Source organism: Coenobita brevimanus, chromosome 94, assembly GCF_032717465.1.
Source record: "Coenobita brevimanus isolate Jiangsu-jjx chromosome 94, ASM3271746v2, whole genome shotgun sequence".
Classification (NCBI taxonomy): Eukaryota; Metazoa; Arthropoda; class Malacostraca; order Decapoda; family Coenobitidae; genus Coenobita; species Coenobita brevimanus.
In genome coordinates this window covers 11,383,257-11,401,351 of record NC_137047.1, presented here as the reverse complement: position 1 = coordinate 11,401,351, position 18,095 = coordinate 11,383,257, and the positions used below count along the sequence as shown (strand labels likewise).

Below are 18,095 nucleotides of genomic sequence, written 5' to 3'. Positions count from 1 at the left end.
TCTTATCAATGGGGACCCAATTCAAGGGAGTGGTGGTTACTTCGAGCAGGAAGCGGTACATGGCTGTGGTGAGATGACACTTGAGATTATAGCAGTATATTTTTTTAAGAACACCTAATCCCATTTTAGTTCCTTCGAGGTGCAGGGTCTCGAGGCTACCGTAGTTCTGTATGTCTGTGGGTAGATGACCAGCCTGCTTCCTAGGGTGGCATGACGTGATGGTAAACCCTACACTCACCTCGGGGGGTTCGAATCTATGGCAGGCCGTCTCCGAATGGGGCTTTCTGACCACTAGACCACCCGAAAATGCGATGATGAGGAGGATTAATGGAAACAAGTCACGCTCTCTCTCTCTCTCTCTCTCTCTCTCTCTGTGCATCCTAAAAGCCATGAGACGCGTGAATTTAACTTATGCAAAAAAGATGGAACCTAAAACAGCTCTGAAAATTAATCATCGTTTCTTAAGGAGGACACACCGATGAGCCGAGAGATATTAATTGACTGTAGAGAATATTGACACGTGCCCTAGTATCAACAAATATCTTCTTTAAAATAGATAAATATCGTGTGAAATAGCAATGACAAATATCAAGTACTTGCTGAGGCTTCGATGTATCCGGAAATAAGGAAATTAACAAGTAATATCTCTAACACTGCGAAGATATGAACTGTCTTCGATATTGTACTGTCCTTATTTACAGCGAAGTCGAAGCATAACATTGTCCAGTAAGTACATAATATCACGTCAAAGGCATTTTCACACGATATTTTTCAGTTTTACACGCAGTATGTGCTAATACTACGAAAATTATCATTGTCAAAATTTTTACTTCTTTGTTGCTTAAATCTCGCAAGTGGCCAATTACGAACACGTACAGTAGGCACAGTGTGGTTCAAAGACTGGAGGTTGTAGGCAAGGGGAAGACAATCAAATGGAGAGTGTTCCAAACTTGACCATTTGTGTATAATACTGCTGGATATACCGAATAGCTTCTCTGTTTGAACATATACTGAATAAATGCATTGACTAGTGCCCGCCTTAAAGGGAAAAAGCAACATCTACTAAAGTTGGCTATCAGAATAACTGCATTTTCAGTAGATAGGCTATAACTTATGACTCCATACTGCTCTTGCCATATGAAACATAGATTATTTCCCTCTCATATCAGACAATTAACATCTTCAGCCAGAGGACCCATTTATATTCATTCTCCCGTCATACTATTTTTATTCGATTTAGGTATGACCTGCGGTAGTAACTGTGCTAACCAAGGCTATATCTAACTCCACCAGTTAAAAAATAAATAAATAAGACAAAAAAAATAACTGAAGAAATTCGTTTAGAGGTGTTCAGTTGTTCATTTCGATTATATGTACAGGTATATGGAGAGAGAGAGAGAGAGAGAGAGAGAGAGAGAGAGACGACTGGGTACAGAAAACGTACCCAGCATGTCAATGTAGGACTGACTTTAATAGTTATTCTCTCAGTACATAAGTTTATTTTTGTCACATTGAAGCTATTTTGGTCACCTAAAGGGATGGATACCCGAGGACATATTCTATTTTATTATTATTATTATTTTTTTAGATATCAGGCAAAATTTTCGGCATTTTCTCATAACGAATACTGTATATTCACCCTTTCTTGCTGAGTCAGATGCCGTCATTGTTACGTAGGTAGGATAGTGTGATAAAACTAGATAAAGTTAGAATTCGGACTCGGGAATGAAGCTACGTTTACAAACATTTCTTTATTGAAATTTGTTTGGTTTCCATGGCTCCTTTCCTGTCAAAGTAAGCAAAATTGAAGGCTTTCTCGCATCAGTACGCGTGTTAATCGGTATATGGAGCAAATATGATGTAGCATAAGAGTATAAAACTGGTGTTGGTAGTAGTAGTAGTAGTTGTTGTTGTTGCTGTTGTTATTGTTGTTGTTGTTTTTACCCCACCAACGAACTTGGAGGAGGTTATGTATTCACCTGTTTGTCTGTTTGTCCACACGATATCTCCAAAAGTTCTCGGTGAATTTCAATGAAATTTTTATGGAAGGGTGGGTCATGGGCCAAGAAAGAATTGATTAAATTCTGGGACGGATCCGAATCCGGATCCTGCAATGGCATTGGCGGAAGTATGTGCTCTCAGAGTGCGTTCTAGTTGTTGCTATTGTTGTGGCCCCAGAGTTGCGATGGGATACTTAGGTACTGTGACACTGTACTGTGTGGCCTTGACGGCTCCAAGGAGTCGTGTCCAGGATATTAGCGTTGTTCTAACCTACAGTAGATGTTGACTTCTATGAGTTGACGGTCTGAGCGTCCGCACTATCAGAAAGACTAACGATCTAAAAATGCTTAGAGCAACATTGACAAAAACTTGATTCATATCAATGTTTATCAAGGAAAACGATGAAAATTTCGTAAACTTGATGTTCCAATTATCGGAAAAGCAAGCTGAATTTGATGGAAAAAAAAAAAAAAAAAAAAGGTAAAAATGGTATTCCATGACCAACCCAGGAGGAAATCACTTGCACGAGAGTGCTTGAGCAGCATAATTTACATTGTGACAAGTTTTGCACAACCACTTCCACAGTTAGCCTCGCTGTGGCCTTCCACGTCCCCTCGACTGAAAGGTTGCCTTGCTCCCAATTACATTTTTATTCAGAGCAAGACAAACTATCAACCCCTACTGCTAATTTAATTCTCTTGCAGTTTTTCATCAGACAGCCTTTCTCTTTCATCATGTTTCAGTATAGTTGTGAAAATGTTATGAGTGAAAATTGATGAACTATTAAAGTTTTCATAAGGAAAGAACACCAAGTTTTTTTTTTTTTTTTTTTTATCTACTCACAGCTGATGATGATGAAAAATACTGCGCAAATTTTCTTTACTGTTTCCAGCGTAATGTGAAAGCGCGTGTGCTCAAGCTAATGAAAACTGTCGTACAAATTTTCTCTACTTTTTCCAACGTAACGAGCGCGCTCGAGCTGAATCACGAAGCCGTTTTGTTGCTTTATTCTTGCTCGCTTCAGGGTGTTGGAGAAGGACGCAAAGACGCCTTCATGTGGTGGCACCGATATAACCGGGCGACGTCACTGCCAGGTTGCACAAACACTGTTCAACTCCCTCCTTGTCCCCCGAAAGAAGGGTGGTGAATTGCAGAAGGGTAACTTTAGCGTACAGTCTACAAGGTTCGCATTTCAGATAAACCTGGAGCTACTACTACTACTACTACTACTACTACTACTACTGATACTATTACTACTACTACTGATACTACTACTACTACTACTTACTACTACTACTACTACTGCCTTCAGGTGATGTTAAAGCAAATCTGACCATGATAAAATTAATGAAGATCTGAATTCGATATTACAGTACCTCACTCAGAACAATGGCGTCATTATTCTTGCTATTTTCAGACGGTTTTGTTCAGTATGAGAGAATATGGGTGTGGTCATCTTCATTAAGCAGTCCAACACAAACTATCTCCTAAGCTGCAAAGAAACATCTCTTTTGTAGTTTTAATAAAGAAAAACATGGGAGGTATACCCAGGATGTTCGAGCAGAACTGATCTTCCTAAAAACCCCTCTGAGTGCGATGACGATGTGTGTGTGTGTGTGTGTGTGTGTGTGTGTGTGTGTGTGTGTGTGTGTGTGTGTGTGTGTGTGTGTGTGTGTGCGCGCGCGCGCGCTCTTGAGCGAGCGAGCGAGCGAGCGTGTAATCTTTTGTCAGACGGTCATGTGCGCCTTACTTGGGTGGGGAGGCATGTGTGGCTGTTATGTAAAGCCCTTTGTACCTCGACTTTTTTATATACTTTATATATATCTTCTGACGATTTCATTCAGTCCAGGAGATACTATTTGCGAAACGAGAGGAGAGCAAGAATCTTCACTTTCACTGTCACGATCTAAAAGTCTTGTCTAAGTTACATAGATCTCTTTGATGATCTGAACAGGGATGAAAGGAAACGTAACCTGAATGCTAAATCTGTTTCTGAGGGAAAAAAGAAAATGAGAAAGGGAGGGAGCAGACGGTGTGAAGAAGAGGAGGGAAGGAGGAAGAGAGAGGTGGGAAGGGAGGAAAGAAAGAGAGAGGAAGGAGAGTGAGGGAAAATGAGCTGGGTAACAGAAAGAAGAAGATTGATGGGGTGAAAAATAGTGAGAGAGAAAGAAGTGAGGAAGAGGAGGGAGGAAGGATAAAGACGGAAGAAGAAAGAGCAGGAGAGGAGGAAGAAAGAGGAAGGAAGGAGAATGAGAGAAAGCGAGAGTGAGGGAGGAAGGGAAAGGGACAGTGAGGGAGGGAGGGAGGAAAGAGACTGAGGAAGAGAAGGAGGAAGAAAGGAGAAAGAGAGGAGAAGATAAGGAAGCAGGAAGAGTAATGGAAGAGAAAGAAAGAAGAGGGAAGGAGAATAAGGAAAAGCGAGAGTGAGGGAGGAAGGGAAGTAGGAAGTGAGGGAGGGAGGTAGGAGAGAAGCTGAGGAAGAGGAGATAGAGGGAAGAATATAAGGAAGTAAGAAGGGCAATGAAGGAGGAGAAAGAAAGGGAAAGGAAGGAGAATGAGAGATAACGAGAGTGAGGAAGGAAGGAAGGGAAGAAGGAAGTGAGGGAGGAGGGGAAAGGGGGGTGAGAGAGGAAGGGAAAGGGGAGGTGAGGGAGGGAAGGAGGTAAAAAGGTGAGAAAGAGACAGTAAGGCGCATCCAAGCAGTCACTTAGCCTCCAATACAATGCTTCGACACGGACGGCCCTGTAGAATGAAAAGCTTGGGTATTTGGGGGAAAGAAAATAGTTTAGTCACTGTTGTTTTAATCAGTGTTGTTTTGTTGTTACTGCAATTGTTGATAGTTGTTTTTCTTGTTTCTTTTTTCGTCTTCTTGTTTTTCTTCGTCTTCTCTTGTTATTGTTGTTGTTGTTATTATTATCATTATTATTATTGTTATTGTTATTATCGTTATCGCTTGCCTTTCATTCCTGTTTTTCTTACCTTTATCGGAGAGAGAGAGAGAGAGAGAGAGAGAATCAACTTTCAGACCAGCATCCCTTGCGGCTAACTTTCTCTGTGCGACATAGATTTCAATCTCTCTCTTTCTCTCTGTCATATATATATATATATATATATATATATATATATATATATATATATATATATATATATATATATATATATATATATGTGTGTGTGTGTGTGTGTGTGTGTGTGTGTGTGTGTGTGTGTGTGTGTATACAGTATAATGAAGGTGATCAGCTTATGTTTGTCTGTATGTTATCTTTTCTGCTTCTTGCTGTCTTCAGGCACGTACTGTATGTTTGATTCGTGCTGTTTCATGTGCACCAAAGGGTCAAAGAAACTCTGTCGCACTTCTCGTGACTCTTCTGGGCTGTTTCTGAGAAATAAATTTTGTATCAACATGGGTCCAATCCTCAACGGCAACACAGCTGCCTTTACTGATGGCCTTAGGGGTGTCAAATGTCTCCCTTATAATAACTGATAAGGTAATCAGGAATTTAATATCCGCATCGCTTTTGAATTGAAGTCGTATTAATATCTCTTTAAACAAAATTAGCCCAAGAACAATCATCTTAAATTTTGTGCAGTTTCGTGCTCACTTTATACAGTATGTACGGTTGCATCACAGCGTGAGCCATGTATCAAAATGTTTTGCCTTATGTTTCATTATGCTAACTTTTTTCCCCTGACTCTGGCCATCATCAAACTATTTTATTTAGTTTAGAAGAAACCCACTTAGTAGCAAATGGGTAACTGAAGACTATATTTAAACTCCCAGTTCTAGAAGTCTCCGGATGTAAAAATAGATAAAGGTAAAGTCGGATAACAAAGTAGGCTACACATAAACCTCTTCATTTCGAAGTCTTCCCTATGCTGAATAAAATCATCTGGAGACACCAAGAATTGGGGTTAAATCTGAGGTCATATCAGTGTATGGGCTAAGACGGGCTTTATCTAATCAGATGGGGCTTATGATAACAACTGTTTCTTCTTGCAACAGTCTGTTATACCTCGTGGAATGTCAGATATCTTCCTGTGTATGTGTGTGTGTGTGTGTGTGTGTGTGTGTGTGTGTGTGTGTGAGAGAGAGAGAGAGAGAGAGAGTAGATGTACAGTTGACAAATTGATTGATGCATTGATGATTATACAAAATATGCATATGTATATCTATCTATCTATCTATATATATTTGAGTGTTTGTATGTATGTATGTATCTGTGTATGTACGCAGATCTTCTGTTCACGAAAATAGCAGTGTAATAGAAATACAATAAAGTATTAATAACATGTCAGAAAAAGTTTCCTGGTCCACCAGTAAGCGTTGCGAGGTGTGCAAGTGGCAATATTAGGAAGCATGTAATCTTAATATTGCACATCTAGATCGCAGCGTATCAGGCATGGGTTTTACTGGGATTTATTTGTGTTGCAACTGGTTTCAGTATCTTAACATCATTCCGCTGCCAGGACATAAAAATATCCTTGCTCCTAATACCTTTTCCTGCATAATTTCACAAGTTTGTGTGTGTGTGTGTGTGTGTGTGTGTGTGTGTGTGTGTGTGTGTGTGTATTTGCATAAGATTCACCCCCTCCTTCTCTCTCTCTCTCTCTCTCTCTAATACGGCGGTTAATTAGAAGATAAGATATTTCGTCAAGCAGATACAACAGTTGATATAGATAACAACGATAGATTATACATGCATAGGGGGTTGCCTGTGTTTCCTCTAAGAGTCTGCAGGTTGCTTCTTTAGACCTGCGGTGATCTGGTTTAGAATGGGTTAGAAATAGTTCCCAATGACCCTGGATCCAATTGGCAGCTTCCTATTCATTCTTTCTTCCATCGAACTGTTTTAATCTTATCGTAAAGGAGTTTTACGAGTCTCGGAGCCTCCTTCTTGCAGCTACAGGAGGCTCCCAACACTCCCTCCTTACTAGCGCATTTGTTGTACATGGTTCATTAAAATTTCCCTTGTGCAATATTTATGAGATCCCGGGCGATAATGACGAGATATATATATAACATACAAGAGAATTTTAGTAAGAAAGGCGAAGTGTGTGTGTGTGTGTGTGTGTGTGTGTGTGTGTGTGTGTGTGTGTGTGTGTGTGTGTGTGTGTAAATCATCAAGCACCCCCGAAGTACGAGGTCAGTTGTTTTTAAAATTCGCACCTGAGCCCGACTGGATCTCCTGCATAATCAGTATAGGCTCTTGCATGAATATATTACCTTATGCCATCGCCAGGAAGCGTATGCCGACAGTCCCCCACCAGCACTAAGTTTACAAGCATTTCTCATTCCTCACCGAACATCAGAGTCCTTTCCTTCCCCTACTTTTCTCCAGTGTACTCCATATTGCTATCTATCCCATACACGTGCAGGCTTTACAAGTAACACCTTTTATCACCACAGCCGGTAGGGAAGTGATAGCGAATTTTTGATGGGGATAAGACACGCGCATGCGTATAGCTCCTCCGACTCAGACTCTCGAAGGTTGTACCACTGAAATTGGTGCTGATAGTGGCAGTAGTGATTAGACTGCAGTGGTGGTGGTGACGATGGTGGTATGGACATAGTAGTAATGATGTTGGTGATTGTGGGAGTATTAGTGATGTCAGTTGTGGTGATAGTAGTGGTAGATGTGATATTAATAATGATGTGAATTTGTCAAAAAGTTTACACTTATTATTGTGTTAACCCGGTAACGCCAAATTCGTCCTTGGTGGCGTTGTGCACCTTGGATGGAGCAACTGCGACGTCCATCCGGAAGCCGCACCTCCTCATATTTCCCTGCACCTGGCCGTGGAAAGGCTCCTGTCCGACCCTAGTGAGGCGCTTTCTATCAGAAGGGGGCGCCGAATCCCAGCGCGGTGTGTGGAGTGTGCTGTACCTGTAGGACGGCCCCACGGAACCAGTTTCTTGCTTATGATAGACTTATCTGCAACAACAAACGACAACACCAGTAACAGCACCCGTTTATAAATAACCTAAATATCCGTACCAGAAAAACTTACACTGCTTTATATCAGGTTCTCGTATGTATTGCCGTGAGTACTTATGTTGTGCTGTTTTGTTGCGATAATATGTATTGTTTGGAGTTTAATTTGCTACGGTTACAGAACACACCTTTCCCTATTTTTGTAAGTTATGTTTGTGTCGCGGATACTTCAATTCTTGTGCTGTGTTGCGATGGGAAGTTTTGATATTGTGGGAATTTATGATATGTTGCTGGAATTTATGGTATATTATTAGAATTTATCATACATTGTGGAAGTTTATGATACGGGTATATTGCGGAAATTTATTGTATAGTGTGGGAGTTTATGATATACTGTTATTGTGGTAATTTATGATGTGAGAATTTATTATCTATTGTGCAAGTTTATGATATATTGTGGGAATTTATGACGTATTGTGGAAGTTTATGATGTGCTGTGAGAATTCATGACAGGACACCTGATAACGGTGTTTACTTTCGTAACTTGAGCTTGTGTCGTGGATACTTGTGTTGCGGTGTTGTGTTGTAGTATGATATGACATTGGAACGCGAGACGTATTAATCAGTGAAATGTGACACGCTGATGTATAACTTTCGGAACTCGTTAATTTACGGTTAGAAGATAATGTGCATTCCTGAGTAACTTGCGGCACCTTCAGCACGACGACTGGAGGAGTGGAAGGAGGTGCGCTGAAGCAAAGGAAAAGTGAAGACAACACGAAGACAACTTCTGGCGATAGAATGGAGGGAAGACTGATAAAGAGACAGGAAGTGACTGTGTTTAATTCAGAGACCGTACAACGCATTGAAGAGTGTGAGAGTCCTTAAAAACAAGAAAGTGTTTTGTTTCATTTATTAACTGTAGATTACATAGATAAGCTGACTAGAAGACTGTATGTAGGTGAGGTTGAGGAGGGAGGGGGAGAGGGAGACCGAGAATGAGGTGGAGGAATGGGATGGAGAGGTATATGAAGGAGTGGGTTTTAGCAGGAGAGAAGGCAGTATGATGGCAGAAGTTAAGATGGCGTGGAGACGATTCGTTTGTGTCCACCCTATCGGGGATAAAGGCGTCTTCCGATAGATAGATATATAGATAGATAGATAGATAGATATTTAAGTGTAGATCATATAGGAGAATAGAAAAAAAAAAAGGTGTATTAGAGGAAGGTAATAATAATAATGTGTTTCGGCGAATGTATTTCCTGTGGGAGAGAGGAAGTTGTATTTAAGGGCAGGAAGAGTGATAACGTGTATTTTCGAGACTGGACATCACGAAAGAGCGTGAAAGATAGGAAACTGGTACACACACACACACACACACACACATGACGACACGGTTATCAGTGGAATATCCGCTTAAGTTTCTCGGTGCCTGATCGTGCACATGTTAGGAAAGAGGAAGTAACACCTGATAGGAGGCGGATGGCGTGGGATGGCATGTGTTAAGTTTCCTGGGTGACAGGGGGGGTGTACACCGAAGAGATTAAGGTGTGTGATAGATATATAGATAGATGGATAGGTAGATAAATAGAGAGAGAGAGAGAGAGAGAGAGATGGGTCTATGATTGTGTGTGTGTGTGTGTGTGTGTGTGTGTGTGTGTGTGAACTGGAGGTTTAACACTGGACATGTTAACGCTTTCATGATCAGGACAACTCTAGTATGTATCTCCAGCTAACACCAGACGATTTTATTCGGCTGTGAGTCATAGTAGCCTGAGAGAGACCAATAATTACTCCTGGTATTTGCTTGTATCATTTAACTTCGGACGTATTTTTTTTTTTTTAATTCTTCCCATCTGACGATTTCATTCAGCACAGGATAGACTTTTTAAACTGGAGGGATCAGGTTTAGCCTCAGTAAAGCCCTTCAATTCGAGAGCCCTTTCCCAAACCGAAATATAAATCTTTTGTTAGGAGCAAGAATCTTCATTATTATCATCATCATCATCATCATCCAGACCTCTTTTCCCACTTAAGGATGGTGTGAGGTAGGATCCAGAGAGCAAGAATATATATATATATATATATATATATATATATATATATATATATATATATATATATATATATATAAGTGGGATCCAAAGAACAATTGGGAAAAAATCATAGGAGGAACTAACCAAAAGTGTGCCCAATTAAATGGGCCACACTCTTATTCATTCACAACTCAAGCCCTCTGAATCCTCACTCAATCCCCACGGGTATAAAAAATCCACAGTGTAAACTGAAAATGACGTCACTGTGATTTAAAAGTATAAGGGAGATATAAAAGGGGAGCAAGATAAAGAAGCTTGTAATCCTGATACTGCAGACCAGCGTGTGCCAGGGAGAGATTGTGTTTGGTCATCCAGTTGCGAGCTGGATATTTTACCACTGCACCAACGACTCTTCTTTCATTATTACTTATATGTTATGTACAACACATTGAGGAGGAAAAGGAGGGGGAGGGGTAGGAGCGAGGAGGTGTCCAAACAAACACCCCCCTTCCCCATCATGGGCCACCGTTTATTAATGCGCCTCACAAACGGTACACAGTCAACAGGAAAGGGACAGTGCTGGGCAGCTGGGTAATTGACATGCCATTTGGGACGACGGAAGGAGCTTACATGAAAAATGTATGATCGATGCTGTGCCAGGGAAACAAACGATTAGGTGACTGGCTACGTTATTAAAACTTTCACTGCGATGACGGGTTTCCAATGCATTCTTGCTGCCTTCAGACGCCTTAATTCAGATGAGAGTGGGTCATTGGAGCCAAGGAGAGCAACCAGTCCTCTCTCATTATCCCGTCCATGCTTTTGATTGTTCTCCCACCTTCTTAATTTCTTTCTTGCCTCTGGATGTTACCTCAACCCATCTTTATTCGGGAAAAAAGGAATGATGGACATGTTGAATTTATTATATATATATATATATATATATATATATATATATATATATATATATATATATACACATACACACATACACGCCGTACCTACTGAGCACTGAGCTGTTAATCTTAATGTCAGTGGCTTAATCCCGGCGTTTCCAGGCCAGATATCACTAAGATTTTGGCTGTGTTATAAACAAATGGGGCAAGGGGTCAGGATGATGATGATGATGATAATGTTGATGATGATGATGATGATGATGATGAGGAGGAGGAGGAGGATTGTTTTTTTCTTTTTCTTAATCTTGCCGTTGCCAGATAATTTACGAGTAGTTGATCACTGGGGGAGACCAGTCGTAGTGAAGTGCTTGTCTTTTATAACTACAACCTTCAAGCGATTTTCTTCAGCTTACGGGAGGAGACCTTTTGTAGTGGAGGGTGTGAAAACGGTCTCCATCAACCCCTTCACTTCAATGACGAGTGAGTTATGTTCGTTCTTCTCTCTGACGATTTGGTTTATCTGTAGGGAGGGCTTCTAGTTAAAAGGTGGTTAATCAATACTCTATCTAACTTTACCGGGTTAGAAAGTCTCTCCTAAGCTGAAGAAAATCGTCTGGGGAGAGTAAGAATTAATACTGATATACTTCATCACTGGTGGAGAGGTTGACACAGGGCGATTATGTCTTGTAGATATTTTCCTTGTGTTGTAAATGTAAACCATGTGTTACAGATTTTTTTCCGTATTATCGATTTGTTCCATGTATTATAGATTTTTTCCATGTTATGCGTTTTTTCCCCATGTGTTATAGATTTTTTCCACGTTGTAGATTTTTCCCATGTTAGGTTTTTCCTTGTTACAGATTTTTTCCATGTGTTAATTTTTCCATATGTTGTTATAGATTTTTTTTCTGTGTTGTAGATTTTTTCCTTATTATCTCCATTGATTTCTTAGCAAGATGACGTGTGATGTGTTACTTTATTTTTGTCACCACCGGACGACTTTATTTGGCCGAGATCTCTGTAGTAAAGGATTCGCTGGTGATCTTGTACGGGCACGAAATTGCATCCTTTTAGTACTATGGGGGCCTTTATTTATGTTCGCCATTTTACTGTGGAGAGGATGACGAGTGGGAGACGAACGAGGAGAGTGTACGTGAGTGAGGTGGAGGGGGGGAGAAGGAAGGGGAGACCGAGGATGGGATGGAGGAATGGAGTGGAGAGATATTTGAGAGAGGGGAGGGTGTGCTGGGGGAAGGGCAGCGTAATGGCAGGGGACATGTCGAAATGGAGGTGATTTGGTTGTGGCCACCCCTTACGGGATTAAGGCGTCTGGCTATAGATGGATAGATAGATTTTATTGAACTTAGAATAACGCCTTAGGTGTACCCCTTCACTACGATGTTTTGTTATTGTTCATTTTTCATTCATGCAATATAAGTTTTTCTACACTTTATTTATTTATTTATTTATTTATTTATTGTCAAGGAGGGACTTTTCGAACTGGTGGGGTTAGATTTACAGTAGCTTTTGTTAATTCCTTTATTGCTAGTGTCCTTGAGTTATCTAAATAATCTAACAACAGCAAGAATAAAGGGAATAATTACACCATCGTAGTGGAGTTGCTGTCATCTTCCGCTCTGTATGTTCCTGTTAAAAAAGATAAAGATGCTTATGTTCCTGTTAAAAAAAAAAAAAAAAAAAAAAAAAATGCGTATGTTCCTGTTAAAAAAAAAAAAAAAACAGATAAAGATGCGTATGTTCCTCTAAAAAAAAACAAACAGATAAAAATGAGTATGTTCCTGTCAAAAAAGAAATAATAATAAATAAATAAAGATGCGTATGCTCCTGTTAAATGAAGTTAAAGATGCGTATGTTCCTGTTAAAAAAATAAAAAATAAACGTGCGTATGTTCCAGTAAAAAGAAGAAAGATAAAGATACGTATGTTCCTGTTAAAAAAAAAAAGAAAAAAAGATAAAGATGCGTATGTTCCTGTTAAAAAAAAAAAATAAAAAAAATAAAGATGTGTATGCTGCTGTTTAAAAAAAAAAAAAAATCCAACATGGGAGAGAATGACAAAGTGTAAATAACCTAAAATAGTTCACCCATGCCAGCGACAAAAAACACAGACTCACACGCCAGGCATTTTTGTATTCAGAGTATATTCATAGTAAAGGAGAAAATATAGCAAGAGAACATCAAGAAAGAAACATGGCATGAAAACATCAAGAAAGAAATATCACGAAAACATCAAGAAGCATAATAAGAAAATATCAAGGTGACATTTCAGACACTCGTATATCGCATAGGAAGAGGTGCCATACGAAGTCTTCCGGCGTACCAGAGAAAATTACGGGATCACAGACTAGACTTACTGTAGCTAAATGAAGTCGAGTATGTTGATGCTGGGAAGATACACGTTACAGATGAGATTATTTTATTTTTTTATTTATTTTTTTATTTTTTTTGGTACATAGTCTCCCTGCCTGCCAGCGAAAAATATGGAATCACAGGCCAGACTTAGTGTATTTTTAGCAGAGAATGTTGATGTTTGAAAGCTGCACATAACAGACAAGAGATTATCGATGTGACCTCCAAAACAGATTTCTCAGGGAAGTGTCGGTACTCGAAGTCTCCCGTGCCAGTGATAAACATGATGACTTTTAGATCAGACTGACTATATTTATGGAGAGTATTAAAAAATGTAAATGTGCGGTGTCCGAATAAAAAAATAAAAAAAAGACCCCCAGGATGTAGTGATAATTTATGCAAAGTTTCGCATGACCACGAAACTGTAGAACAAACTGATTTTATTTATGCAAAGTAAGTACGTGCTGAAAATAAATAACACACAAGGGGGATATCAAAGAGTGCAATTAAAAAAAAAAAAAACATCTCAGGAACCGATTTTTTTCTGGTACACAGGTTTAATAGTGAAGACTTGCAGATCAAACGAAAATTCGTGGTGATTGTAAGCTACTACGCGTTTTTTTTTTTTTTTCCGGACCCAAGTTACTGATCTCTATGTGAGGGATGGATTGGCTGCCCAGAATCTTCAATAAATTCAGCGACATTGAGCAAGTGGCGTTAATTCTGTACCGCTGGAAAGATAATTACCTAAGGGAATGGTTGGTGAGAGGCTACTTTCATCCGCATTTGCAGCTGGTAAGTATATAAACAATTTCTCCTGGTGGCTTAGTGGGTCAGGGCGCTCTGATCGGATATGGAACGTAGGATTTTAACCCATTCAAGCGATGACGTGATTTTTGTGTGTGTGTGTTACCTTCAGCTGATTTTATATATTTTGTGGGAGATTTCTTGTTTTGAAGGGGCTAGTGAAGGCTGTTTATAACTGCACCAGATTTTCACCACAACCCCCCCGTATTTGTCTCTGTTTTGTCTTCGCCACAGCCATTTTTCACCACAGTCCATATTTCGATTTATTTATTTATTTATTTATTTTTTTGTGCTAGAGCCCATGTTTTTCACCACAACTTATTATTTTTGCCACACTTAAGTTTTTTTTTCACAACAGCTCATTTTTTTTCACCACAACTCATTTTTCCACCATAACATAGTGTATTTTTATTTTTCACCACAACATACTTCATCTTTGTTTTTCACCACAACCCAGTTTTTTTTTTTTTTTAACAAAACCCATTTTTTTTTTTTTTGTACCACAGCCTGTTTCTTCGCCACAATTCATTTTTACCATCACCTTTCCAGCTCAACTCCATGTTCTTTTCCACTATTTTCTTTTTTCTTTTTTTTATTATCACCCCTTTAACACAGGCCCCAATCCTCCCCCCCCCTCTTCCTTTTTTTTACTTAGTCACATTTTTTCACAACTTTTCCATCAGTGTCTTTTTTGTTTTGTGTGTGTGTGTGTGTGTTTTTTTTTTTTTCATCACCCCAACCTCATTTTCTTTCACCATACCCACAATATATTTAAATTTTCTTGCTTTCTCTTTCCTTGACTCGCTTCTATCTCGCCCCTTCTTGAGGTGAGAAATGGAGTGGTGATGATGATGATGATGATGATGATGATTATGTTGTTGTTGTTGTTGTTGTTGTTGTTGTTGCTGTTGCTGTTGTTGTTGTTGTTGGTGCTGTTGCTGTTGTTGTTGTTGTTCTCGTTGTTGTTGCTGTTACCACTCTTCCACTCCAGGCTCCTCCCGTATTAAACACGCTTCCCTTTGACTTCCTCAGCCGGCGGAGAACGTAACAGACCCCGACGTCGAATCTGGCAAAGGAATCCAAACAGAGGAATCCATTGCTAGACACGAGGAAGTCAATGGAGCGGTCCCGCTTAGCAGGTATTGTATTCGCAAGCTTTGTATACCTAAACCCCTTTGTATTGATTGACTTTATTGACCCAAACCCCTTTGTATTGATTGACTTTATTGACCCAAACCCTTTGAATTCGTTGACTTTATTGACCTAAAACCCTTTGTATTCGTTGACTTTATTGACCTAAAAACCCTAATTGACCTAAAACTCTTTGAATTCGTTTGGGAGCCGGTGGTGTACTGGTAGGCACATCCAGCTCGCAAATGGAAGGACCCGGGTTCGATTTTCGGCCCGGTCAGACTGAGACAAAGTTCGTTCTGCCCCCCCCACCCACTCCGGATTTAAAACGATTGGTGTGGGTCGTACTGTAGAACAAGATTAGGACTTAGAAAAAAATTATTGTTTGTTGCGTGCTCTCGATAGGTGTTCATCCTAACTCATTTTCTCCTCTTCCTCCTCCTTCTCCTCCTCCTCCTCCTTCTCCTCCTCCCCTCTCTCAACTTTTTTTTTCCTTTTCTTTCTTTCTTTTTGCCTTTCTTTCTTTTCTTTTCTTTCTTTCTTTCTTTCTTTCTTCTCTCCTCGAAGCTGACTGGTATACTGAGGCTTGGGGAGATGATCCATAGTGTAGGAGTCGAATGGAGATGTTTCCAATCTCTTCACGGCAAGAACAGATTTTAAAGAGACTTCCTCGGGGTGAAGAAGGCAATTAGTTTTTGCATAAGGCTTTATTTGTTCATTAATTTTTATTTTATTTTACTCATAAGCTGTCATTTTCTCTTCTACGGTTCACAAATATTTTCACAGCCTGTCACATTAGTAAATTTTCTTTACTTTGTTTTATTTTCTTTGTTTTGTTTTGTGTGACTTTTATTTATTATTATTATCATCTTAGCTTCTGTAGTAAAAAAAATCACAACATATCAGTTTCGTAAATTATCTTAAGCTTGAGTTAGTCGTATAAAATATTGATTGTTCTTATTTTCACTGATATTACTAATCGCTTAACTATCCCCCTCCTCTCTCCCAGCACCGGGACGGAGGATGGTGGGGGCGGAGGGAGTAGCGACCTGATGTTCACCGTGAACGACGTGCCAGCATGGTATATGTGTGCCTTTCTTGGCCTTCAGGTGAGGACAGGTGTATGGTTTAGTACTTTGGGATCAGCAGATTTGTGTGGGGAATTACTGGACATTCTGGGGTCCTGTTCAAATCATGTAGGTCAGGTAGAGCGATGCGTGTTGCATCTGAAGCGGGTATTGATTGGTATATTATGGGCCGCGGCACACATCAGATTATGTTCTCTCAGTGTGTTGTTATTAACAGTAGCACGGAAATATCCATTTGCATTGTTGTGCTGGTTATGTAGCCTATCCGTACACACACACACACACACACACACACACACACACACACACACACACACACACAGCAAGAGAGAGAGAGAGAGCGAGAGAGAGAATTTGCTTTAATAGCCCTCATATAGTCGCTAGGCATTAATTAAAACCTTTTTCCTTTCCATTTCCCCGCCACAGCACTACCTAACAATGGTGGGTGCTACCATCAGCATCCCATTCATCCTGACACCCATGTTGTGCATCGAGGACACAGACCCCGCCCGCGGCAGGATAGTGTGCACCATCATCTTCGTGTCAGGCATCGTCACCCTCCTACAGTCCACATTTGGTGTTAGGTTTGTAGATAGTAACTAAAACTGGCTTTATTTAATCTCGATGTAACCTGACCCAGCTTGGCTGAACCTAAACTAATACCCCTGCTTGTTCATGGCCATAAAAGTGCAGTTTTATGAGAGGAACGGTTAATGTCACTACTTTATTTAGACTATGATAAATAAATCCCCTTCACTACGTCTCCCCTGAGCCGAATATAACAGTTCAGCAACGGCAAGAAGAAAACAGCACAATTAAAGAAAGTCATCGTCTGTGCGTAAATGTCTTGATATCACAGGAGGAACAACTTGACTTACATTTAGAGAAGCGGTTTACTGGGGAAACAGCAGTTTAACCTTATGTTTGCGGTGTTTCATCATCATCATCATCGCCGCCATCATCATCATCATCATCATCCAGACCTCATTTTCTGTATGCTGAATATAATCGCCCGTCGTAAACTGGAACAAAAAGCATATTTCCTCATTTCTGGGCGGAAGCCTTAGTCATGACAGTATTTAACATTTTAGTCGCCCTGGATTTCCCTTGAGCCTGGTGAAATAGTTTGACGTCAGCAGAAATACCATACCCTTTGTACTTTAGCTTGACCTAAATTTGCTATCTCCATTGTCAGTGCTCACTCGGAACAATATGTTAGCACTAGAACATGAAGCTAGTCACAAAGAAGCACCATGGAGAGAAAGTGGAACTGCAGTATTTCCTTTTCTGCCTCTTAATGAAATGAGCTGCAAAATAACGAAAAATCTGGACGAAATTAAGGTGAAAGTGCAATAACTGGTGATTTCCCGCCAAAGTGTAAAGAGGGTACAAGGTGGGCATAAACTTGAATATCCATCTGTAGGTAAATCTCAGGGCACGTTGCTTCATTTCTTATTTGGTACGTTTTTTCATTTCTTATTTTTCGGTCGTTGTCCTAATTTGATTATCTTATCTGGGCTAACTTATCGGCCCTATCGTGGAGCTGGATAATCTCCTGACAGTTGCTCTTCATTTGTTTGGCTGGACTCTGATCGTCTCGGCATGCTATAGTCCTTTCACCTTAACTAGGCCCAGGTTTTCGTTCATTTATCAGTTTTTTTCACGGAGTTCAATGGCAGAAAAGGCACTGCAATAGCTCTACATCCTTTCCATAGCACTTAGTGACTAGTGTTAATCTTTTGCTGCTACTCGTTATTGAAGTTGGAGAGATAGCAGTTTTAGGCCAAGGTAGAGTAAGATGAGTATTGTTCAAAGGTTGGGTAGGTGTATGTCCT

The 18,095-nt window shown here is 40.0% G+C and overlaps 1 protein-coding gene across 1 annotated transcript in view; it reads left to right on the top strand.

Annotated features, from left to right (window-relative positions):
* Nucleotides 1–18,095, top strand: part of LOC145412947 (solute carrier family 23 member 2) — a 43,605-nt gene that overhangs the window by 15,203 nt on the left and 10,307 nt on the right. Inside the window, exons 2-4 of the mRNA XM_080282763.1 lie at nt 15,074–15,180; nt 16,182–16,281; nt 16,687–16,844. Coding sequence (XP_080138889.1) covers nt 15,074–15,180; nt 16,182–16,281; nt 16,687–16,844 — 365 coding nt within the window. The remainder of the gene's footprint in view (nt 1–15,073; nt 15,181–16,181; nt 16,282–16,686; nt 16,845–18,095) is intronic.